Source organism: Glandiceps talaboti, chromosome 5, assembly GCF_964340395.1.
Source record: "Glandiceps talaboti chromosome 5, keGlaTala1.1, whole genome shotgun sequence".
Taxonomy (NCBI): domain Eukaryota; kingdom Metazoa; phylum Hemichordata; class Enteropneusta; family Spengelidae; genus Glandiceps; species Glandiceps talaboti.
Genome location: NC_135553.1, coordinates 11,758,288 through 11,785,215, shown reverse-complemented (window position 1 = coordinate 11,785,215; position 26,928 = coordinate 11,758,288). Strand labels below are relative to the sequence as shown.

General features: G+C 36.8%; 1 protein-coding gene across 1 annotated transcript in view; it reads right to left on the bottom strand.

Moving 5' to 3' along the window:
- Window positions 1–26,446, bottom strand: part of LOC144435696 (uncharacterized) — a 443,695-nt gene extending 417,249 nt beyond the window's left edge. Inside the window, exons 1-18 of the mRNA XM_078124303.1 lie at window positions 26,008–26,446; window positions 12,723–12,916; window positions 12,380–12,458; window positions 11,865–11,975; window positions 11,083–11,424; window positions 10,283–10,366; window positions 10,020–10,133; window positions 9,662–9,775; window positions 8,815–8,928; window positions 8,326–8,439; window positions 7,611–7,721; window positions 6,595–6,708; window positions 5,414–5,527; window positions 3,920–4,030; window positions 3,307–3,417; window positions 2,165–2,275; window positions 1,381–1,494; window positions 956–1,066 (exon numbers count right to left, since the gene is read on the bottom strand). Coding sequence (XP_077980429.1) covers window positions 956–1,066; window positions 1,381–1,494; window positions 2,165–2,275; window positions 3,307–3,417; window positions 3,920–4,030; window positions 5,414–5,527; window positions 6,595–6,708; window positions 7,611–7,721; window positions 8,326–8,439; window positions 8,815–8,928; window positions 9,662–9,775; window positions 10,020–10,133; window positions 10,283–10,366; window positions 11,083–11,424; window positions 11,865–11,975; window positions 12,380–12,458; window positions 12,723–12,916; window positions 26,008–26,074 — 2,230 coding nt within the window. The 5' untranslated portion in view covers window positions 26,075–26,446. The remainder of the gene's footprint in view (window positions 1–955; window positions 1,067–1,380; window positions 1,495–2,164; window positions 2,276–3,306; window positions 3,418–3,919; window positions 4,031–5,413; window positions 5,528–6,594; window positions 6,709–7,610; window positions 7,722–8,325; window positions 8,440–8,814; window positions 8,929–9,661; window positions 9,776–10,019; window positions 10,134–10,282; window positions 10,367–11,082; window positions 11,425–11,864; window positions 11,976–12,379; window positions 12,459–12,722; window positions 12,917–26,007) is intronic.
- Window positions 26,447–26,928: the final 482 nt, after the last annotated feature.

Sequence of the window (26,928 nt, the reverse complement as noted above, 5' to 3'; positions counted from 1 at the left end):
TTTAAGTTAAATTCTTTGCGCATGTACAGTCAGTCGACCATGACATTGACCAATTATGATGGTGTTTCATGCAGCACATCAATATAAAAGACTTTACGGCACATAAATCAAACCTGAAACTATTTTCCATTATTTTAGATTTTGACGAAAATACAACGCATATTATACAAGCGATGATATTTGACCTTATGTTTGAAACATCATACAGCAAAACAATGGGGACGTGGTTGTTTCTCATTGGCCAATAACCCCTAGTGCACAGGTACATATATTATTGCTTAGATTGTTGCTTTCCTAAGAAATATATTGCTCGAATCCTGCTACTACAAATGTATCAATATACGTTCTATACTTGAAGGTGTTCTTTCCATTAAGGTAGCAGAAATATTTTCAAGTCAAAACGTTGTCATATCTCAGACTAGCCTGTAGACAAGGAAAACAACAATCTAAGAAATACTACGCGCCCCTATGCCATAGTGTGGGTTGTTAAATACTGTATATGGTTATTTAACGTATTTCAAATCTGTGACATTTTGCACATCATTCATAGTTTCTTTACTTAAAGTGAACATGAAAACTGGATTTTACTTTTAATGGAAAATGATACTTAACTTTACATACTATTTCACTTTATATTATCTACAATACATGATTTAACTTTACTTTTATTCTAAATTCTAAATCTATTTTACACTATGAAAATTAACGTTTTACACAAATATATTTATCTTCTTCTTTTAAACCTATGCACACGAGTTGGTGACTTTACAAACAACACAGTGATATATACACACAAAATCTTTACCAAAGTTATCTACACTAAACTACTATTTACAGCGCTATGAATTGAAAACTACTTTTGAATGGAGATTATGTTCATAGACACACAATGACGGCGATGACGATGACACGAACATGTGTTTTAATGAGTGAAATTTCAAAATATCTGTATCACCTATTTCACAGCGTGTGCCGATGAAACCTTGGTTACACTGACATACGTACGAGTTGATTCCATCTATACAGTCTCCGTTTATACAGGGGTTGCTCATGCATTCGTTTATATCTATTACAGAAAGGGGAAAACAAGTTAACTGGTTATTAACACCTGTAAACATTCTCTTCACAACAATTTCTGAAAACGAATGAATTAATAAATATCGCAATATAGTGTTCAGAAATTACTCCTATACTTTCTTCGTTGAACGTAGATGAACGAAGATGAGCTACAGTAAAGAACGTTGGTATCTGTTTACCAAGACTGAATGTGATGGTACGAATGCCACTGTTGAGTTTGCAGGAGTGTTACGCTAGGAATAATATTGATGTTATAAGTATATATGCTATGTTGCTACATTGCTATATGTTTTGGATGTTTACCGAATTCACAGTGGACGCCGGTGTAACCAGGGAGACATGTGCATGTATAGCCATTCACTCCATCGACGCAGTTGGCGCCATTTTGACATGGAAAACTAGCACATTCGTTGATATCTGTGAAATATAATGCATACATTATTTGATACTGCAGTATTCATTGAATGACGACCCGTACACATGTTGTACACTTGCTTCCAAAGAATTCGCCACTCTTCTCACCGAACTGTTACAACCAGGTGAATGGCATAGCTACAACCATTTTGTTCTTTTCTTAAAAACAATCGCAGATGATATACAGCCCATAGCAGGTTATTGTTCACTTTCTCCATCTGATACAACCATGCAGAAACCAACAAGAAACTACGCAAGCGTTAAGATAGCAAGACTGGATCAATTTTCTTACTACATTTTGCCTATATATCAAATGAACTAATGTGCCATATGTAGACATCAAATGCAGACATCAAAAAATGATACCCGTGTGTCTGTACCTAGTTTCAGTACAATTAAAAAGTTTAGTTCGTCCAGATTAATCAGAAAATTGCGATCTTCCTATCTTGAATTGTAGAATGTACAGTTTCTAATTTTCTGTGTGATTGTATCAAACTGAGTTCATTTTACAAAATTTGATGTCATATGGAACATAATATGTATAGGTATTCGGAAGTTTGGTTTGCATTGTTCTTAATATCTTAGCACTTTAAAAGTTTGCAAGTGCAACATTGGGAGGACACGGATTGGTAAGATGGAGAGAGGGAGGGAGACTAATGTATTTTGGATTTACCCTCGTCACAATTTACTCCTGTATATCCCGGTATGCATATACAAAGATACCCATCGACTCCGTCAATGCAACCACCGTACACGCACGGTGAGCTGTCACATTCATCAATCTCTGTTGGAAGAATTCAACAAGTTAACATACAAATGACAATTGAAGTTTTGATGTCAACAAATATGGAGGAAGACGATCAAACAGGAACACATTATTCAGGATGGTTTCTGGTGGAGGGAATGTTAAGAGAGAAGTAATGAATAAAGTTACCTATTGTCACAAGCTTGATAATAGCCTTTAGTGTAAGACTGTGGAGGGGTACTTTACTTTTTTACATTCTATATAGAAGAGCTCCTTCTATAGATGCAATGGAAGTAAAGGTAGGAAATTTACAATCGAGTTATAACGTTGCACACTGAATGTTTAAAACGAATTCCCAACAATGGGTATGGGCAAAACAAATATTTAATTGCACATTGACTTTACTCGACTGGTTTTAAACAGGGACAATTGAGCAATGGGAATATTACATTCCTGGAATCTAATATCGGATGAAGGAAATTCAATCGATAATTCTTGTGAAAGGTTTCCATATAATATATATATATATGATTCAGTATAGAGCTCTGTCCAGAGTCTTACACTAGGGCGAGAGAAGCGTAGTGACTACTACAATATTAATCCCCTTTCTACAAAGGGGGTATTTGTTTGTACTCAAAAGATTACAAGTTGGGAAAAACAGGATTACAATATATTCGGGATCGGGAATGGAAGGATACATACATGAGTTAATGGCAAATTATCGCAATGTTATCAAGTAATATGCAAGAATACACATAAAAAGGGTGTCACGTCAACCAAGTTTCTAACAAATTATACTGGAAAAACAGAAATAAATCCAACATTAGTAATTCACGCAAAATTACTGCTGATTAATATACAACAAGCTGTAACGGAATATCGGGAAAGTTTGCTGAGTTAAGAGTTAATTGCTGGCAGGGATCACAGTCTGAAATTGCACTCTCTTCCAGAAACAGAACTACAAGCGAATTTGTCAGTTGGTTATGATGATTGTATACTACACTTCTAGCTGCCTAGCCTACATAAATTATTTATATTGGCAAGTTCTGGTGTTGATGTTTCAACGTTACCCGTTTCACAGTTAAATCCGGCATGACCAGGTTCACATATGCATGTATAACCGTTGATTTCGTCCTTACATTCGCCATTGATGCACGGAGAGCTAGCACACTCGTCAATTTCTGTTCGAACGAAATCAACAGGTGTCATCATTCAATAGTGTGTAGTTTCTTTTTCAGTTTTTACGTGAATATACAGGGTTTCCGCGAAGGGTAAAAAGCTAGTCCTTCGGGTCATATTTACAAACAATTTAGCCTTCTTAAATACTCAAACAAACTTGATGTATTTTTAAAAAAAGATTCAAGCATGGAGAACGTTTCAGTTTTCACCAAATTCAACATATGCCATCTGTAACTTGAATGTAGAGAATGCAGCTTTGCTCGCTATTCCAGTGTCTACTACTTTTGACCGAACACAATTCGTTCTTCTTACTAAAATTTAAAACAGTAACTTTTCGTCGAAATTATCGCCAGAACCACTTCGTTATCAGAAAAAAATCAAATATGGCGGTTATGTTATAAATTCCGAAATAGTTAAGTAACAAAAATTGTTCCATTTGAAAGAAAATATCAGAGCTAAAAGTTACAATTTTTGAAGTGCTTTAAATATTTAACATTTGTTTACCAATATCACAGAGCACGCCGGTGTAGCCAGGTAAGCACACACAGGTAAACCCATTAATTTCGTCAATGCAATTACCACTAACACACGGAAAACTGGCACATTCGTTGATATCTGTGAATATTTACAGATTGATAATTTACTAATTTTTTCTCTCTTTTTTTTCAAGGCTTAACTAAAGAAAATGTTAATTTTCTTTGTAACGTTTACTGTACGGGCCTCACAATGTACATGGCACACAGGAGTAAACATTTGACATCAGTGTAGCTGCAAGAAAAGTTGGTGTAAACAAGAACAATAATCATTGGACAACAACACAACAAGGACATTCGATGCGCGCAAATACTGAGAGATATGTAAGCATTCTCAGACTAATATTGCATCAAATTTTTCGCATTTACATTTATAACTACAAATGCACTGAGCATGTTTTTGTCTCAGGTTTGTCAAGATAAGTTCCGTGTCCAGTTCCTATAAAAGAGAGTAGCAGGCGATGACTTGACAGTCATGTATGGTGATGTGCATCGCTGATTCACTGGTAAATATTACATTGCGTGATTATTATACACTATAGGCAAGGTGCAGTTACTTTCTTTACGCTGTACATGCACTCATTGTGGACCGTTTACACTCTTCTTTGGAAACGTTATAGGAATAGGGCGGAATTGATGGAATTTCATTGACTGAAAACAGGCCACAACTTTTTGGTGTCATTGAACAGAATTTATACCATGGAAACGAGCTTCAGATAACAGATATAAGTGAATCAATGTCGTGTTTTGAAATATGAATTTATATACTTGAAATTGACATCATTAGTTGAGTTAATGAAAATTGTAATAAAAAAGTCCATGCATAAGTTATCCTACAACTTGCACTGATTGTTTTGAAATTTTCGGATATCAACATTGTAGCATCTGTATAGATTCACATGGTCTTTGCCATAGCAAGTTATCGCCCTCATCGGTCGTCTTATGTGAGGATGAATGTCCTGGTTCAGACAATACAACGATCACTTCATGATTAGGAATTGTTATAACGTTAATTTGTTTGTAAATCGGAAAACCATGCAAGAGATCAACGAACAGAAAATTAACAAAAAAGATGAAGTTGTAACATCATAGGCAAAGATTGCGGGAATATCATAATATTAGAAGTGCTGAAAATGAAGCATTAATTTCAGGGAGTAAACAATAATTATCATCACATACAAAATGTAAAATAAGGATTTTGGTTACAACCTCAAATGTTGGTTTACCACCAGACCTATAATATTTTGAAGATATCAAGTTTTAAATGACAATAAAAATATGCGTCCTATTTCGATTTCCAAAGTACACGTGTTCAATGTGGTAGTCAAGATGACCTCCAACTCGCATGTATGGCTCGGTGAACTTCGGTAAACTTCGGTCAGCTTCGTTTCTGTGGTGTGGTTGGGAGAAGTTAAAAATATATATTTTAAAGGTATTTCGTATTAGGAAATGCCAGGGCGCTTACCTATTTCACAGTTGTAGCCATTGTAACCAGGGGCACACAAACAAACATACAAATTAACTAGATCACTGCAAAGTCCTCCATTCCTGCAGGGCGAACTCTCACATTCGTTAATATCTGGAACGAAAATAACGATCGATTCAACTTTTGAAAGTTGCACTTTTACACTACTACAAAGAGAAAGTGAAGATGGTTTTTATTATCATTTACGTTTGCGATTACGGAGTTTTATACTAGGAGAGGAGAGAACATTTACTCAATGGACAACTTAGGTTAGGTTAGGTTAGGTTACCAAAACACAACTGTAATCAAATTGAAGGGTTTTACAGTTTAAAGAAAACGGGAGAGAAATTAACAACAGTTAACAAAAAACGAAAAAATAACAGTTATTATTTATAGGGGAGGATCATGACAAATGATGTAAATAGATAACAATGAATTAGTGATAATATAGGGAATATAAACGAAACGTAATATAAGGGTATGGGGTATGACGTGATTGTGATCACATGACTTGGTTACAATTTGGACGAGGTTCAGGCTATCCTAAAATCGATGAATCTTTTGGATGTTGAATATTTGACTTCAAGGTAAATTACTGCATGTTAAATCATGGTAGGACGCCATCAGTGTAAGAGCCTATACGGTGATAGGCTATGGTGGCATGCCTATGTTGAGGGCAGGGCGGTGTTCTTTCTTTCTTTATGTTGGTCTTAGCGATTTCTGTGTTTACCCTAAACCAATTGACCACAGACAATCGAAGGGAAAACTGTTTTCTATGGTCTGACGAGAGACAAACAGTCAAAATGTGGCAGAGGGGGGGGGGGGTTCTTGGCTACTTCATAATGTACTTTTTCGAATGGCAAACAAATCGACCCAAATTAATCTGTACTCTATAAAAGATATACAAAGAAGGAAGAGTAATTTCACACAAATCTGACAAGGAGATCTAGAGAATGTAGAACAAAGCAATATTATATATACATGCATGAATTATATCATGCACACACAACACGATTAACTAAGATTATTACGTTAATGTTAGAAGAATATAAATGAAAATTATGTGAGGATAGTGAAAACGGAGAGGTTAATATCATCATGCAAATTAGCTTATGAATATGTATTTAATCATGCAAATTAGATAATGAATATGTAAAACACAAAAAGTGAATGAAATATACCAGTTTCACAACGAGTTCCAGTGTAGCCTGCTGCGCATGTGCAAGTGTAGGAATTCTCCAAGTTGTTACAGGAACCACCATTCAAACATGGATTGCTATTACATTCATCAATATCTAGAACAATTGAAACATGGTTGTGTGATCATGGTGTGATGACAGTGTTTATGTAGGGGGGAGTGTCGGGTAAACAAATGTTTACACGGGGTACATCATGAATAAATGAACGAAGGAATAAATCAGTGAATGAATGAGTATACAAATAAACACAAATAAAATGGTAAATAAATATTGAATAAACAAAATAAAAATAAACAGTTATGATATTTTTGAAATGGAAAATGTGTTAATATTCATTGATACGTATTTAAGTGTTTCGTTCCAATCTCAGACACTGTGATTATATCTGAGATTATACGGTTGTGATAAACAGTTATATACCGTCGTTGGTGGCGCTCTGATTAAATGTCATCTGAGAAAGGATATGCTGGTGAATACTCTCGTAAACACAAAATCGCATTTTGATGTCGCAGGAAATGCTATGTTCCAAATTAAAGGTTTTGTTTTACCATGCATCAGAACGCCAGCAACTTAACTTAAAGTTATTCAAAAACAACACTGAAATAAAGAAACGAACAAAAAAAAACCACAGCAGTATCTTACAGTTCCCCATAACGTAAGTCCTAAATGATTTCTTGCTAGAGCGTTCAAATAGAAAGTTATATAAATTATGTAGAGATATTCACATGTGAACATAGAAAACATTTGTTTTTTTAAATCCTTCAAAATGTTGTCTTGTCGGAATGTTACCTTTTCATCTCACCGTTTTGTCTCCTTACCATAATCTCAGTTATTGAATGCCAGACATATAAACTGAGGGTCTATTCTTGGTACAGAATACAGTGTTGTGAACATAGTCACAAGTGTGCGTGCGCACTTGAAAATGACATAATAATAATGATGACGTCAGTTTACATCACATACGACAACGCCTTGATGTAACTATACAAGGCACTTACCTATGTTACAGTTAGGACCTGTCCATCCACTATTACATGCACAATAGTAACCATTTACTTGATCAAAACATTGGCCGTGTATACATGGGTTGCTGGCACACTCATCAATATCTGGTGTAATAAATGTCATTAATTCAAATGAACTTTCACTATTTTAACAAGGTCGAATTATTGTTTCTTGCCAAAGTAAAATATGTTGTCGTGTCCCCCCCCCCCCCAAAGAGTTGATAAACTCAGTCGTGATGTTGTGTAATATAATATGCAATGTGTTTGGATATATATATATATATATATATATATATATATATATATATATATATATATATATATATATATATATATATATATATATATATATCCAAGCACATTGCATATTACATATATACAGGTATCTAGCCACTTCCACCACATCAGATTTTAATCAGATTGGGGTGTGGTATACAATTTTAAATATGTATTTTATCTTAAAAGTAAATGGAGCAAGACAGGTGATTCTATGTAACAATGGGGGATGGGGAAATGTGTGTAAAATCCCACTATACTATTACAAAGACAAACTCTCGACTACCCATCAAAGTCAATACTTACACGGTCTGTAGTATCACGTTATAGGATAAAACAATATCTGATGTATGTTTATAACTGTACTATTACGTTGTGTCCACCCTCAATGTCGATGTTGTATGTATTGTACATAATATAAATCTATACTTACTTTCTGTACATATTACACCTGTATAACCAGGTGCACAGAAACACTGAAAGCCATTGACCAGGTCCAGACATGTACCACCATTACTACACGGAGTACTGGCACACTCATCAATGTCTACAATGAAATATGACCAATGTAGATAAAATAGTAGATAAAGAAATACACTAATGAATGAATGAAATGAACAGATATAGTCGTTTGAATACATGTAGCTTAACACACACACACACACACACACACACACACACGCAAACACGCACGCACGCACGCACATACATACATACATACATACATAAACACACACACACACATACATACATACATACATACATACATACATACATACATACATACATACATACATACATACATACATACATACATACATACATACATACATACATACATACATACATACATACATACATACACTCACACACACTCAGCTTACTGCAATAAAAGAGTGAAAATATGCACCAGTTTACTTACTGATTTCACAGTTAACTCCAGCATAACCAGGTGAGCAAAGACAGAGATAATTATTTCGTCCATTCTGACACAAACCACCATTCAAACATGGATTGCTGTCACACTCGTTGAGATCTTTAAAGAGACAGAGCAAATTATTTAGTCTTTTAATAGTTAGCGGGGTCTAAGCCCTCAGCTATTCATTCAGTGGAACTAGAATGTAAAATGCACTCGTTGGTGGCGCCACTGCCGGAGCGCCACCCACGACCGTATTTGATAGTCTGATTAGGCACTAGTTTGCTGGTTTTCCCAACGTGCTAATACTCATATATTGGTAATATCATACAAAATACAGTACTTGGTTCTGGCAAGTGCTACTTAGTGTATTTCGGTCTGGTTTGTAGTACAGCGCATTGCAGGTTACTATTCACGGGATCTGTTTGGTAGAACCAGACACTGCAGATACAACACTCTACAAAATGTAAGATGGCAAGATAGCAATTTCTTGCAACATCTAGTCTCAATGAAATTAACCATTTAAACATACTGCAAATATACACAGACACATGTTTTGATGTATTCATGGTGGTAACTTAGGTCATTTAATTGAGACAAAATATAGCAAGAAATTGTATTCATTCAATCGTGTTATCTTAAAATTCAAGAGGGAGAAAATGGTAGAGTAATGCTAAGTAGGATTGTACATGTCCTACTGCTAGTATCAGTTGAGATAACGCGACGACAATGGGATAGAAGTAACACTTTTTTTAACAGTGTAAACATTTCACGATGAATTCTAACATAGAATTGTAAGAAACGTTATTTTGTGAATGTCTACGTTGACATAGAGCTGCCTATATCTACCTACCTTCGGCACATGTTGGCCCAGTGTATCCATTAACACATGTACATGTGTAGAACGTTATTTGATTATTACAGATGCCACCATTCTGACATGGGCTACTCAAACATGGATTGATTCCTGTAAGAAATTGACAAAAAATGTCACATCTGAATCTATAAAGGTGATGTTGATAACTTTTATTTACGTTAAGATCAGTATATTTGATTACAATTAATATTAATGAGATTAGATAAATTGAGTTGTTGTTTCTTGTGCTTTGCTCTCCAATAGAAAGCGAGAAGTTGGGAACTCGGATACTTCACATACAATGTGGACAAGATCCTTGGTTACCATGGTGATACACTAGTTGAAAGCAACTTACGAATTTCGCAGGTAGGGCCTTCGAATCCTGTTGCGCAAGTGCAAATGAAACTGTTGACGCCATCAGTACACTGTCCACCGTTCTTACAGGGATCACTCCAGCATTCATCGATATCTGTCAAACACAAATGGTATGGCAAAATAAGATAAAATCCTCAACCTTGAAAAAAATTGAGCATTGATTTTTTTTTTTTTTTTATTATATCACATCATGATAATGCTGAATGATGGAAAACAATCACATGACGAAATTGAAATACTGACCTATACATAAAGGATCATATCTGCCATCAAGACACAATTGTCCGGCTGGACACGGAGGTGGCACCTGGTCACATTCGTTGGAATCTAAAAACAAATAAAAAGTACTCAATGAATTAAAGACACAAATGAAAACTATATGGTCTGAACAAAACTCAACCCAAAAGATTTCCAAATGTTCTGAAAAAAAAAGTTTCGCCCTGTTAACAGAGCATCACCAGGACAGTAATATATGAAATATATTTAGTCAATCTCCTGTTGCTTGAGGTCTACATTGATAATCTTTGATGCCTGTGAATTGCCAAGCTGGTGAATATTTTGGTCTTATTTTATCCCCACGCATTGAAAAAGACATCAACAACTATAAGGCAGAACACGAAGTTCAAGACTTGGACGTTCAGAATGGCAAAACACGCTACATTTCAGGTTGCCGTTCCACCAGATTCCGAACCACGCAGAAGCTAACAGAAAACACACATGCTACACATTGAGATAGCAAGATTGAATGAAGTTTCTTGTAACAATCTTTATGAACTAACATGTAACCATACAGATATCAAATGTAGATGTCAAAACATTGACATTGTCTGAGTCTAGTTACTTCATAATTGACCAAAATAAAGAATATGCAGTTTCTTATTGGTTTCTGCATGATGGTATCAAACAGAGCGGTACGTGAACGGAAACTTGAAACGGGCTGTATCACTGTTTGTTTTTTCTACCTCCATTTACCCCTGTCATCACATGACAAAGTGTATGGTATCGTGAAACGGGGAGGTAGTCATGCAATGAAATGTACTTACCGATAGAGAAAGTAATATTGTATCCCGAAGCTTGTATGTTCATATCAGTGTAGAACTCAATCCACAGCATATCGGATGCCACCTCTAGCGGTGATGGTAAAGGGTTGAACCTTTCTTCATAAATAAAGGCCGAATTGTCGTACAAAACGGGGCCGGAACCTACTTCTAAGTAATCTTTCTGTGGTTCGACATCGAAGTAACTGAACGTGAGCTTGATGCTAAAGACATCGGGAATGCTGATGACGTAGTGACAAATGGCACGATCGGGATAATTGCCAGGATAATTTGGAGACACGAAAGATCCCAAACGCTGATTGAAGAAATATTGACCGCAATTCGGACCTGTTGGTAGGATTATGATAGTAGCCATGTTATATCTCAACCACGGATATCGAGTGACTTCTAAGACGTAATGCTTACATATTACCAACAAATTCGTCATTTCAATGTTTCGTTTATTCTGGGAATGTGAATCTGTACTTCAAACATGCAACTGAATTGCGAATTCCCCAATGTTGAAGGGTCAATGGTATCAATCTGATAGTAAAGCAATGGCCATATTGGTATGACTGCAAATATGGTAAAATATAACTTGTGACTAACGCATTGAATATTTAATGATATTTAATAATCCAAGACATAAAAAGGGCGCCATTGTGCATTCTCCTGACTGATGAAACTTTGAATAATGGCAGCCTCAGTAAAACTTTATGAAGTTTGTAAACATGGGCAATGTGGGGAGAAAGCCACGAATTTTGTAAAAAAAAAAGAAGACAACTCACCTGTGTAACTTTCACAGTTTCTACCCATGAATCCGAATGCACACTGACATGTAAACCTGCCAACCTGAGGAATACATGTACCTCCATTCAAACACGGACTCGATTCACAGCCTAAAATGTAAAAATTGTTGGCATGACGATAAGTTTGCAATAATTGCGTGGAAAATGACCCAGAAAGAAATCATGATAATTAAACGTAAAGTTATTTATTTAAAGTGAGATTAATCTGAACTACCTTATTTAAACAACAAACAAACTGTTTATAACTATAAACTGTAAACAGCAACACAACACAACAAAACACAACACAACACAACACAACACAACACAACACAACACAACACAACACAACACAACACCACACGACACAACACCACACCACACCACACGACACAACACAACACAACACAACACAACACAACACAACACAACACAACACAACACAACACAACACAACACAACACAACACAACACAACACAACACAACACAAAACATAACAACTGTATGCTCCTACCCCCTGTTGGAATCACACTTCGATCAGCTGGCACAGGATTTTTATCATTGCACATAGCGTCACTACAACACAGAATGTCCTGAAATTCAATAAACAAATAGAAAATGAAAAAAAAATTCCTGAAAGTGTGAACCGTAAAGGTGAGATGAATTTTTACTGAATAAATGTCGGAATTTTTAAAAAAGTAAAGTAACACTCAAAACTCTCTAGATTAAAAAAAAAAAAGTTGACATGATGGAAAGAAGACACTTCGAATACTTGTCCATTCTTGAATGAAATATTGTCACCAATTTCTGATGTACAGCCCTTTGACAAATATATATTTTAATTTCAGTTTATTTACCTCTGTGGTTCCCGGTGAACATCTTACTACGGTCTGGCCATAATCTAGACATCCTCGTCTGAACGTAGCTGTGTTGTCGGACTGTAATTCCCACGTTGTAAAACACGAGTAAGTTGAATCACATATCCCTGATCCATCGGGACACGTCTCTGAGTCACAGTTACATGTAATTAAATGAACTCTTCCTGATGGAACTAGAGAGATAAAATATGAAAATGAAATGGTAAGTAACAGTGATAGTATTGGTTATAAAGACTTGTTCGTGAAATTGTATTTCATTCAGGTCAACTTTCAACCGACAATTTTATTATCTACCACAGACCGAGATGAAATGATCATTGAGGGTGCTAATCAGTCAAATACATCAAACAGTGAACCAATCGGTCAATTAATCGGTCGATCGATTGATCAACCAACCAACCAACCAACCAACCAGCCAACCAACCAACCAACCAATCAATCGATCGATCGACCAATCAATCAATCAATCAATCAATCAATCAATCAATCAATCAATCAATCAATCAATCAATCAATCAATCAATCAATCAATCAGCCAATCAATCAATCAATCAATCAATCAATGAAGCAATAAATTAATCGACAGACAGTAGACCCATCAATAAATAATAAGTAAGTTATTATAATGACATAATCAACACTCATTTATATTGAGAAATATAGTAAATTATACAATAATGAACTCGTCATAGGATTAACCTCATAAATTTTAACATCTCAATCTATAAATAAATAAATAAATAAATAAATAAATAAATAAATAAATAAATAAATAAATAAATAAATAAATAAGTAAATAAATAAATAAAACTGAATACAACACTAACACTTCTTTCAATCCCTTTTTTAATCGTGACGTCAAGAGCTAGAGAAGTCCCCGGGGAGAAGTCGTACCCTTTTTAAATACTTTAGTAACCCAGCAGCAAATGCACCATTTCGTAGCATTTGGTATGGGTATACTTTGTGTGTGATACCGTCCGGACTTCTCAATTTTGGTATCGGGTTGACGAAAAGGATTTCTATGAACACTAAGTGCTATGTAAATAATCTAACAAATAGCCCATGCACTTCACGTGCATTAAAATTCCAAAATACTCCAAGTGTCACGTTTTATAAATACCCGTCATCAATATAAGAAAAGTAACTGGTGAATTTTGTAAATGTTTGTTTTTCTGCGTAGAATGCAAATCAGATTCAAAGGGTTGGGCTGCATAGTTCTGTTAGGCGTTTTTTTACTGTCTATCGTAGTGTAAATGTCAAATGTAATAAGACAATATGGGTACTGAAGTAGGTTTTCTTTGTTGCGCCCCACTCCTGACATGACCTTTGACGAGCAGAAGTGAGTGGAAGAAACATGCCTATTGACGTTTTACGACCGAACAGAACGAGTATAGTAGTCATGAGTTATTAGAAGTCAAAATGTTACTTCCGCGAACGCAAAAACAGATATATTTTGATAGTTTCATCCCAAAACTTGCAGCGAGCATGGATGTAATACATTCATGCAGCGAGGCACCACTTGACCTTTGAACTTTGTTAAATTCAGCATTCCGGTGTTGAACTACAACTAGTATCGGGACAACACCCGTCGGTGTTATGTCTTTGTTGTGAATAAGAAAGGAATTCCATCGTGTTCTAGTAGACATTAAATGATCGATCGGGTCACTGTTTTCTCCAAACACATAGAGGTCAAATGATACACATAACTTTCCGCATTTTTGATTTTACCGTACCTCGAGGCTGTTAGTAAATGTATTACCAAAAATGACTATTGAAAAGTAGAAAAGTGGGCAACGATCGCGATAGATGTCTATGTGTTTGCGGTGTCACTAAAGCACTTGGTCCAAGTTGGGTTTTTATATCAACCCTACACCGTACAAGTGTCTATGGTAGGTGTAGGGTCTGTGTTTTTTAACCGGTTTATGGCTCAAACGGCATCCATTAATCTTTCATACCACGTATGCATGGCTAAACAGGCTAATGGTTTTTTTTTAGAATGCCAAAGGTGACAGCATTGAGATTTCACTTTTGCTAAAACTTTAATGTGAAACCTAAACCCACAGACTTGTCCCTGTCATATTACCTCTGTGTTCGGTCTCTATCGTGATAGAGGGACTGTGGTTCGGCTGACTATCTGACTCGACATACTGGCTCGATAGAGAGGCTGGCGAACGGCATTAAAGCCTGGTAGCCAAGTCTCTATTTTACACTCCATATAGCGATTTAAACCAATCGGTAGCTACAGATACATGTAGATAGATCTAGACCATGACAACTATCTGGGCTTGTTTCCAATTTAAACTCAGTTTTCAATAACTGTTTTAAACAACAGATGCAAATACCATACGATAACGAACATCGTATATATTGTTGCTCAACATTTTTCTCTTTGAAAACATCTTAAAAGTGTTAAATTTGTAATGGTCAATATTTTGAACATAAAGTCACAACTTCTAAAAAATAGATGCAAGGGCTGGCCTCGTTTTTATGTAAAGTCTGAGAAAATACAACCTGTTGAATATTTCATTATTGAACTCGGCTCTAAGTTAGACTAACTGTCGGGAGGGGAGCTTAGGTTCAAGGCCCTACACAGTATTTTAGACTGTCTTTTAAAAGTTACTGAATAAACCTTCGCCTTGGAGTGTACAGTACAAGAATCTCGTAAAAAAGTCATGAAAGGCGTCAATAGTATGTCTTGTATCATACTACACAGGCTGCATTGTTCATGGAAGCTGAAAAGTGGGGTCGTACTCTGTCACAACTGATCGTTGTCTTCAGTATGAATTACTAGTATACGGCTTATGATTACACGAATTAAAAAATGATGTCATCCCCTCTGACCTAAATGGAATGAACCAAATCCTTTCTAACCACCTTTGGTCATTTTATTTACTTGTTACAAAATAAGGGTCCCATATCACTGCCGTCGTCTGTCTTTCTGTGTTCGACACCGGACAGGTGTATCGTACTTAGGACAGTTTGATCTAATATTATGAGTCATCATGTTACATCATATTCATACACACCTACCCCGGCAAGGTGAAAGAAAGTTCTCGAACTGAAAAAGAAAGACAAACTGCCAATTGTACATGTAAATTCTGAAGCAGTAGCCTCAGGGGCTTGTAACCTCTACACTCTGTCAACAAGCGTACTCATCACAAGTTGAGGAGATTTTTTGTTGATGTTAATTATATAAGCCTCCACTACGACGGCGGAGAATGAAGTATCCGGATTTATCAAGAGGCAAATAAGTCCATGCGAAAGACCTGACCACAAGGCCAACATCGAAGCTCATGTAACCCCAGATTACTATAGAAAACAGTGGTCTGAGATATAACCAAACCGCTTTCAAATTGGTAGTCTGTTGTGTTGGTTGTCTGGGATTAAAATAATGACGTAATCATTATCTTTCATTTACATGTACTCTTATTGAATGAGAGAATGACTATTTCTCTCAAGAGAAAGTGTACATAAAAGTTCGTAAACTCTCGACTATATACGGGCTATTCTAGGAGACGTGAAACTTTTTTATTTGGGTATGCATTGTTCACCGGAAATCTCTCCATTGACAATGCAATCTCTGAACACGTTCTACGTTAGTCTTCATGAAGCAATAACCCATCGAATACTGTTGTTGGTCGTAGTAATGTTGACGATAAAAAATAACACGCTGGTAACATGAACTTAAAATTTCATTACTTTGTATCACTGGCTTTGTTATTAGTATCTGAATTTCATGTAATGGAGAGATAAATTTGTCTGTTGGCCATTTGTCTGCATATAGGAGACAGTTAAACATACACGTATTTTTGTTGTTAAAGAAATGTTGTGGACACACGAAGTCATTTTCTCTTTATGTTCAGTTGGAATGTCACCCGTGCTTCCAAAACTGAACTGGATATTTAGTGAAAAATAAATGGGGAAGCGATGAAATGATCCAGTCTGTATTATGTACGCCTCAAACCAATATATCCAGAGTGGTTTGAGTGTATACATAGTGGTAGCCGATTCCGTCAGTTGGGAATCCGGACAATTTAAGTTCTTTATTCGTAAAGTATACGACAATATTGCCAACACAACGGTAGTAACAGAGCCGACATAAAAAACAAAAAATAACCTCGAAAATAGTTGTAAATTGATTCTGGTCTGAATCAGAAATGTCAAAAGCTTCATAGGCAAATACACTCTATACATTAGCTAATATGGAGCGTACAGTATTACTCTTGAAAACGTCAGTTTTAAACTTGTATTGTTGTCACATGGGCGAATACAGAGACCAACAGCAGATGAGATCTTTTACGTCAATAGTTTCATCACATATATTGGTTAACAGTTTATTCACCCTTCTTGGATAAATAATTTCTCTAGTTTTGAACAATGTTCATATAACATATCAAAATGTTATTCTGAGGACAGATTTTTGTTGTGTGAAATCTATATCCATGACATGTATGGATTGAAAGCCCCTTCTTTACATATTAAAGTATTTGCATAACACACACCTTTGTTTGTTCTTTTGTCGCTGACATTCAAGTAATCATTTTGCTATAGGGGAGAATCTGGTTTTCGCCGACTTTCGCCATATTGTTTAGTAGAAGTATGGTTTTGATCATATCTTCAATACCCCTTGTTTTGTTTTGTTTTGTTTTGTTTTGTTTTGTTTTGTTTTGTTTTGTTTTGTTTTGTTTTGTTTAAAAAAAACACTCCCTGTTCATACCCACCCTGTGCCTGGTCGATTACATTTCCAAAACTGTTAGAAAGTACTTTCAGTCCTTATTATCCGACCCAAAACTTCACGTGATTCCTAATCCAGTCATGCCTGACAATGGCACTGACAACTTGCATTGACTTGAATGAATGGTACATTGAAAGGGAAAAAGACACAAACGTTTAGATTACATTTTTTGTAATTCTTAACAGCCATGTTTGAGTTTGTATCTCGGCAACTAGCTGCACTGAAAGAAAACCTCCACTTACAAGTTGAATGCATCGCATTTATTTGAAAAAGTCTCTTTAAATGTGTCTTTGTAACATTGTGTCAAAGTTCGTGTCCACTGCCATAGGCCACATAGGGTTTTTGAATGGTTCTTTTCTCTACAATAGAAACATGTGTATTTGCCCTTGTAGTACGGCACTCCCGCTTTCAGGCTTTTCAAGTTAGTACAGGCGTATGTACAGTATGAATTCAGAATTCACACACTAACAAAGTCCCATTTTAAATGGAATTCGAAGTGTACTACAAAAACGGCTTGAATTCCCTTTTCAATCGTACCCCCCCCCCCGCCATAAAACTGGGGCAAATACTGTAGTAGAAGGTGGCTCAACGTTTTCTTTTTTTTTCTCGTACGTGAATAGTTTGATGGGTATTAATATTTCTACACTACATGACAGATAACTGGGTTGGTATGTGGTGGGTGTGTTGGAGGTATTGTTATTAATAAAGTCATTATAATGTTTTCCCCCACAAATTTAAGGATGAATGTCAGATAGGAATACGTCTAATGCTAGCTCTGGAAATATATACACCGAGAAACTTGGACATACCTACGTTCGGAGTTGAACGGAGATGTGTCTGACTCGGGGTTATCCGAACACATATTTCCAGAGCGAGTCCAATGCAGATCCGCGAAGCCGTACCTTTACAATACCCTAGCACGACACATTGTATCTTAAAGATTATTGTCAGACCAGAATACTACTATTAAAAGAATAAAACAATTATTATTCGTGTTTATTATTCAATCAGGTTGTGCTTCGAGACCCCCCCCCCACTATTCTGTAAACCTATGTGGTTCGCACCGATTAGCTAGAAAACATGGGGAAAATGTATCTGTCGCCTGAATTTCTATAGGTTGAAGCCATGTAAATAATGTCTTGCCGCCATGACTATATTACAGTAAATATTTATAAATTTGTGACAATTTCGTTAGCTTACAATTTGAAGATTTTTTTTACGCTGGTTGCCCATATATGTGGACGTCACTGAAGTTTATTATAATGATCTCTTAATAAGATTATACATTGAAATCATAGTAGGCCTAATCAGAGATGTCTGGTACCGATGATGTCTTCGCAAAGTAAGATGGATAGATAGGACATTGACCCTATAGCTAAATGTGGGTAGTTTATCAACGAAGCTTAATACAGTATGTCTATTCTGTGATTGAAATGAACTTACTGTAGAATAAAAGGCATAGTCTTTACAGTTTGATATAACAATAATTTGCCTTGGAGCATACCCGCATCATTCATGTACAAAAAAGAGTTGCTCACAAAAGAACTGGTGAAATATCAGTATCCAGACCACCCTTCCTGTCTATTGTCTGGTGTACTGAATAATGATGTATTGGGCCTCGGAATTCACATAGCTAGAAATGTCATACTGAAACCCTTGTCACATTCTACGGGTCTATCACAATGGTCTCACATCCTGCAGTATGAGACAATGTATTGGCCTTAAAAGCTGTACATTCTAAAAGAGAACATTTGGAAAGTGTTTTGCAGTCTGTTGTTCCGGATAAAACTAAATAAATTTGACCTGACATAATTAATTGATTGTTGATTTGATCGTGTTTCGTTTGAAATCACTGCACACGTTTCAGAAACACTTGACATGGATGCTAAAACGGGCAGACAGACAGACAGACAGACAGACAGACAGACAGACATACATACATACATACATACATACATACATACATACATACATACATACATATAGACAGACAGACAGACAGACAGACAGAATATGGTGGTTGATATAAGAACAAATATCGAGGGGTGGCCCTGGGGATGTCGAACTAACAACAGCAAGACGTGTATAATAAGAACAATTACACGAGTGTGAAGAATTTTGACCCGGCCGAATTGATATCAGAAACATAATAATTATAATAAATTCGTGCACAAAATCATGCATTCGGAACGAAAAGTAACTTCTGATAAATGCTGGAAAACCTTAAAATGTGAGATAGCAGTCGCGGGTGAAGACAAAACTGCACTTTGGCTCTACTCGTATGTAAAGTCTCGCGTGACTTCACAATTGGAATGTCTTCTATCATGGCACCATTTTTAAGTTATAGACTCAAATATTTTATAACGAATCGGAAATTCGGGACAGGTTTTTCGAAGAAGATATTCACGCATGCCTAACCGATTTCATTTAAAGCACTCCTATAATGTAAGATAATTGAATAGAAAACAGTCCGCGGAGGGGGGGGGGGGTGTAGCGTCATCAACTGAATGACTGGTACATGGACGCTTCCCGATGTAATATGGGTGGGGGATGGGACTCAGGCAAATGGTGCGGAAAGACTCCGCAAACACTATGATAATAACAATTGTTTTTTATCTGTTTTATCACAGACTGATGCAAATGTAATGACATCGACACATCTTTAATTTGCTGTACAACTTCTGAAGACGACGTGCACAGACGAAAGAAAAGATTGCCTTTGGGTGAATAAAGCAAACAATGTATTGGTGAATGCGATGTTAGTGACCTTATCATAGTGAAAGGTATGTATGTACGTAGAAACGACGGAATGTTGAGTTTTCGGAACAAACAGTCTTGAATGGAAACTTACTAAACTGGTCAAGAAGAATAAAAATGCCAGAATTATTGGTCTAATGCATAATGTAACACACCTCACGTGGTTTTGGTCTACCATGTCCCAGCTGGTTGTCTATGCTGTACTATTAGGGTGAAAGGTGACCCGTCCCAGTTAAATATAATATGCCGTCTACATTGTCACATTGAAATACCATTGAGGAGATCACTGAGCACCAGTCAAGCGGACATTCCCCAGGGGAGGTTTCAATAAACTGCCGCTGTCAACAGTCGAGTTTGTTCGTAAACCTAGCTTTGTATGTATCCCAGGCGGAGGCACGTTCGATTCGTCTTCTATAGCGATATTGTCCAGAACTATTCACTCCAGAACGGAATCAAAACATGATAAATCTCAATTTGTAATTTAATTAAAGTTGGCAATAACGTACCAGCTAATAATAAGTAGCCATTTCACAATAATATTGGAATCATCAAATAACTAAATAAATGTTGGATCCAATTGCAGGGCGTATTCGTATTTACACATCGTACCTTTTTATGTATTTATTTTAATTGGCGTATGAAATTATAAACTAAATCCGACACAAATAATTTACATCATGTTTTGATCTTCCATTTGTGAACGCTGTAGGGCATTAAGTGGACAAAGTTAAGCCCTAAATCCTTCCTGTACAGCGTTTTATTTTCATTTACTGTACCTGTGCCCAATGTATAATGTGCATAGTGTTACAAAAATGCGATCATTGACATAGGTTAAACCCAACTTTGATAGTGAGAATAAAAGTTATGAAGTGTAGACAGGCGTAGTTTAATATACCTCTCTGACTACTGCAATATATTTTTATGCGATACTAACATGTTTTCGTCCGTCGGGTTAACGAGCTCAAAATAGGGAAATAATGTTGAAGGCAGAACAGACAACAGCTCATCCTTCATATGTCTGGTGATATAGATCGTGTCTGTCTGTCTGTCTGTCTGTCTGTCTGTCTGTCTGTCTGTCTGTCTGTCTGTCTGTCTGTCTGTCTGTCTGTCTGTCCGCCTGGCTATGTGTGTTTGTGTCGTGTCGTGTCGTCGTGTTGTTGTTGTTGTTGTTGTTGCATTGCTGGTGTTGTTGTTGTTGGTGGTGGTGGTGATTGTGGTGGTGGTGGTGGTGATTGTGGTGGTGGTGGTGGTGGTGGTGGTGTGTGTGTGTGTGTGTGTGTGTGTGTGTGTGTGTGTGTGTGTGCGTGCGCGCGCGCGTGTCAGTATCCTCACTTTCAATTATACATTTGTCGCGAGTTTCTCCGCATGTACTTTAATACAAGGCATTCTATGACTGGTACCTCAGACTACTCAGGTAAATTTTAATATAGTGGTGCGCAGAGCCGCTACATAACACAACTAAAAGTTATAATATAACAGCGCAGAAAAAAGATATAATCATTCTGACTGACTGACTGACTTACTGTACATAAAATATGAAAGGTTTCTGTATATTATACATGGAACGATAACGTTGCCAAGGCAAATGATTATCACCCAGAGAAAATTACACACAGACTCGATCAGGTCGCCGCCAAGACAGAAAGAGAAGGTCAAAGTTCACACATTACTTCCACGTCAAAGCACTTTCCAACCGACATGCAGTCACGTCTCCAGTAGTAGTTGTTGTCGAAAATTGTTTCCAGTTAAAGTAGTACGTTTTTATACAGAAGTGGTCTGTCGTCTTTGTAAAAATATCAGTCAATGGAATATAACAAGTATTGTCCTGTCCCTTGTTACTATGAAGTCTCTGTGGGGATCTTTGATTTGTGTGCCAGATTTAACGTCGGCGACCGTGTGTTATAAAAATAACCACCTGTTGATTTATGTATCGGTTCAATGCAGACGTGTCGTGAAAGAATACACGCCGACTCCATCTTACAATGTACAAGACCAATGCTTTAAAAGTGATCTGCGTGACACAATGTGGAACCTTTTATAGTAGACTTAAACCTGGTTTACAAAGAAATGACAACACTTACAATCCCCTACATGCAATTTAGAGTGGGTTTTTCTCATTCTCATAGAATTACACACACGGTGCTCAAAGCTGCGCCCACATATTTCTATCTGTTCCATTGTGGTGATGATAAGTAGACGGTCACTGTGATATTTAGTTCATTTTTTGTGTATATGGTTCAGATAAACTATGACGCTACAGTATTGCTGTTTGTCAATAGCTCACTGAAACAGTACTGGATAGAACCAATAGGAGTGTATGGTCGAAAGACAAGTGGATTAAACTGAGGAGACAATTCTATAACAAGAATAGGGCGAAAGCTTATTGGAATGGATAAAATGAGACAATGGACTGAAGTTGATGAACACGTGACGGTTCGGATCAAGACGATAACTAAATAATGCGTAGTACATAATGAATGTCTTTATCTAAGGGGGGATTGAGAGAGAGAGAGAGAGAGAGAGAGAGAGAGAGAGAGAGAGAGAGAGAGAGAGAGAGAGAGAGAGAGAGAGAGAGAGAGAGAGAGAGAGAGAGAGGGGGGGGGGGAGACTGCAGTTTTGTATTAATATGTACACGTTGTATCTTGAAAGAGACATTGCCAGACAGAATGAAACTCTATACGGTTGACTTTCAGATGGCCTAGGAGGGCACAATGCAAACCTGCAAACATAGAACAATGTGTTTCCATGACTACATCGCCAACGCCATCATATCATTGAGATGATCCCGAGAGTGAACAGCGATGGGACTTGAGTGACTTTGTCTGGGTGTTCCTATATACCCAGCTAACCACGCCCGTCCATGCAAAGTCAGTTCGCAAACCGAATCAACATCAAATCGGGATGAGTGATACTAGTATTTATATTAGTGACGTTTTGTATACTTTGTCTAATGGAGATGTGATGACGTATTCACGTATGACATAATAAAACATGTCCACCTGTCCTTTCCTTGCCTTCGGACCTACAAGCACTAGAGTCTATTGAAATATGTAAACATTTAGTCAAGAAAATAAATAATATAATGACCGTGAAAGTGAACATAGACTGAAAAAAAAACACGCCAGTGTAATGTTGTTGATCTATGGCCCCGGTAACTTTTGCCATTCGAAAATCAGACAACATTATCAGAAATTGCTGCGAATTCTAAAATTCGATACGATGAAGTTTTGATGTTATTTGTATGCATCATGTACACGGTAGTCGACACATATTTTTTTAAAATTTAAGTCAATATATTTGTTAACATACAGAATGTGAATATGTGTGAGTGATTATGTTAATATTTGCCACAACGTTGGCTTATGTTGCTCATGCGCGATTGGCTAACCGTATTGGCAGGATAAACTGATCGATAAATGGATATTTGACATTTGACCCTGAATAAGATAAATCTCTCAGATGTGTGGTCATAAGATGTTTCTTAATTAGTATGTGTGGAACATTTCACGTTTGATTTTGGAGTTCCTTATACCCCCATGGCCCAACCAAGGTGGGTTATACTTCCCTGGCCCAATCCAACCCGTCACTGTCTATATCTGGTTGTCGTAGCTACAAATTCACATTCATTGCATTCATGAATAGGGTCTGAAGTGATTACAATACGTCTTTGAATGACATTGACATTCTGCTTAACTATGCAAAGTTATTCAGTAGTAAATAGTGAATCATTTGTTATTCATCAAACTCAATTGGTTATGGAGACCTTATAGTTATACGAAAGTGAAGGCTGGTCGACACTGACCTATACTGGCCTTGGACGTACGTTCAAGGCGTTGTCGGCCATCCCGAGAAAACATCAACTCTTCAGTTTTATTCGATCCTGTCATAAAATATTTGAGAGCTTCTCACAGAAAATGTTTACCTGTCAGTGACTGACATACAATTCGACATACCAATTATCTAGACCTTGTTTAGCAAAACAGTTTATATCGTGATACTTTCATGATTGAACTGAGTAAGCTCACTCAAGTCTCGTATTTGCACCTTCGAAACCATGGGACGTTTTACTTGATAGAGTTTTTTGCGTTTGGAATCGTGGAACTGTCTTAAATAGTTATATTAGCTCGGACTTTACCTCTTTTTGTTGTGGCCATTGACAGGACGGGGTAGTACTTGAATAAATTGTATGCCATCAAAAATTAGGGTAATCGGAGTCGCTGAAGTGTAAGAAGTTGTAAAGAGGTGCTAGTAATGGAGTGTGATCTCAAAAATGGGGCACTAACAAATACGACTCTGGTCTGTTATTGAACCAAATATCAAGCATAATCTATAGTATATTAGTTCGCCTAAATATACTTTCAACTGTAAGTGTGCAACCCCTATGGTCCATTTTCAAAATTACGAATTATCCGCTATAAATAGACACCATTTTACAGTCAAAATATTCCTCAAACCATCGCCAAAAGCTGACCACCACAACATGGACATAAAGAATGATCTGTAGTATATTTGCTTTCTGGTGCAACTACTAGCCTCTCCTACGACGTGAGGTGCTATACAGGAACGTGGTACCACATAATAATATTCAATTCTCTGTTTACCTTCAATAGCTAGACAGTCCCAATAGAATAGTACTTTCTTTATAAGTATAATGACAGAATATTGTCCAGGACTAAAGTAATTGGAGGTCGTGAACTGATTGCTTCAGTCATCCCATGTAATCATGCAGTACTTACAGTGTGGTCTGAATAAAAGAACGAGAAATAAACGATAGCGTAGAGTTGAATAACAAGACAGGCAAGCTTTGTTTCGACTTGTCTCGAACGTGATTTGCTTCAAGACAACGACACTAAGGAACAAAACGGACTTTCCTCTAAGGCTGGCGTCTTTTCCTCTTTATTATTTTTTATTTTTGTTCCTTCCTTTGAAAAGAGCCACTCTGGGCTATTCACACTGCCTTTCGTTTGGTTTAGTTTACATACATTTGTTTGTCAGCGATAACATACGTAACAAAGTCGTAACATCAAATTTTACGGGTTGATCTCAAAAAACAAGTCTTTTATCGATTCAAAAAGAGGAATGTACTAGGAATTTACGACTGTCCCATCCACATTTACTACTTTTTCATCCACACGATCTTTTTGTCCATTTATAATGACAACTGTCACCACAAGCCTTCGCGTGTGCAGACGAAGGACTTTCAACCTGAAAGGCCCCTTTATTAGACACAAGGGACAAAAAAATCACCCTGCTCCTCACTGTCACTGTTAGCTACGACTGTCTCATGTCAAATCTGTCACAGCACAGTACAATGATAGTCAGGGTAACTCGACAGGACGAATTCAGAGCGCACATTGATTAATGGGAACTATAGATACATTGTTAAGCAATATCTTTCCTGAGACCGGAGTCGGGTCTGTTATGCAGTATTATTGCTGGGTGATACAGCCATGCTGAATTTATGCATGAAGCCATAACTCGGCGTACCGATGACAACTAAATATACATATTCCGCCACAGAAAGGACAAGTAAAACAAATCCATAACCTAATACATTTACTTGCAAGGAATGCATAGGTTTAACTCACCATTTATCATGTCTCAAATAAAGGGACAATGCAGTATAGTACTGCCTGAAACCCTGGTTCGTTTGAACTTGTCCTCATATTCAATAGATTGAATGTTCTCACATCTGTAGAAATTACTAGTACGTGTATTTCTAAAATAGTATGTTTTAACAACAACAAAAAACTACCAAAATGGCACATTTACCTGTTCCTTGTGCTGTTACCGTTGTACACACACAGACGAGAACTGAAAACAGTATAACGTAATCCATATTGGCACGGTTCCGATTTCGGAGGCAAAAATTCCTCACACCTATTTGAATGTAAATAACTTTTCAAAGCTTCAGTTTTTTGGACTCAGTTTTCTCCTGATGAAGGAATACTTGCTTCAATCACTATCCTGTATTATGAACTAGTGGTCCACTGGTGATGTGTTACCGTTGTTTTCAACATCCACACGTACTAAGCTACCACAAGAACCCGTTGTGTAACACAGTAGTAGTTGGTAGGAGTGAAATTTAATCGCTTTGAAAAAAATCACGTCCTAAAAAACAGCTTCGGGTGGGCAGCGTTACCGAAAGTGTTCCATTACAGGGTCCGATCGTATAGTTGACAACTAATGCAACCACACCTATTTCGATGTTAGGTGAGTCAACTCGGATATTACTGTGTATGTGACATAGGACACTCTATCGTTTACTTGAATCGCTACAACTATTGTTTTCGTCATTTGCATATGAATCGGTGTCAAGAACGCGCGGTTGAAAAAGAAGGAAAGAAAGGGAATCTGAAATGTTTCTTTAATTATGCCGACCCCCTATGTTAGCGGAGAAAATACATCGCACACCTGTAACGCCCAGAAAAAGAAAATTAATAAATGCCATCTAAACGCCAAACTCTTCAAATTTAGTGAAATAAGGAAACTGGTATAGCCGAAAGGTGTTCATAAAGCTAATAAGAAGTTTTATTAGCTCGATTTTCTCAGTGTCTCGACGTTTTACCTTGGTGTACTATCGCCTCCCCTGGTTTACAGGGCAGTACACAATGTATGGGTGTGGTCATACCATTAGTACTTGTGCAATCTCTTACCTAAGAGATTATTCACCAAAACCCCTTTTAAGCGAAA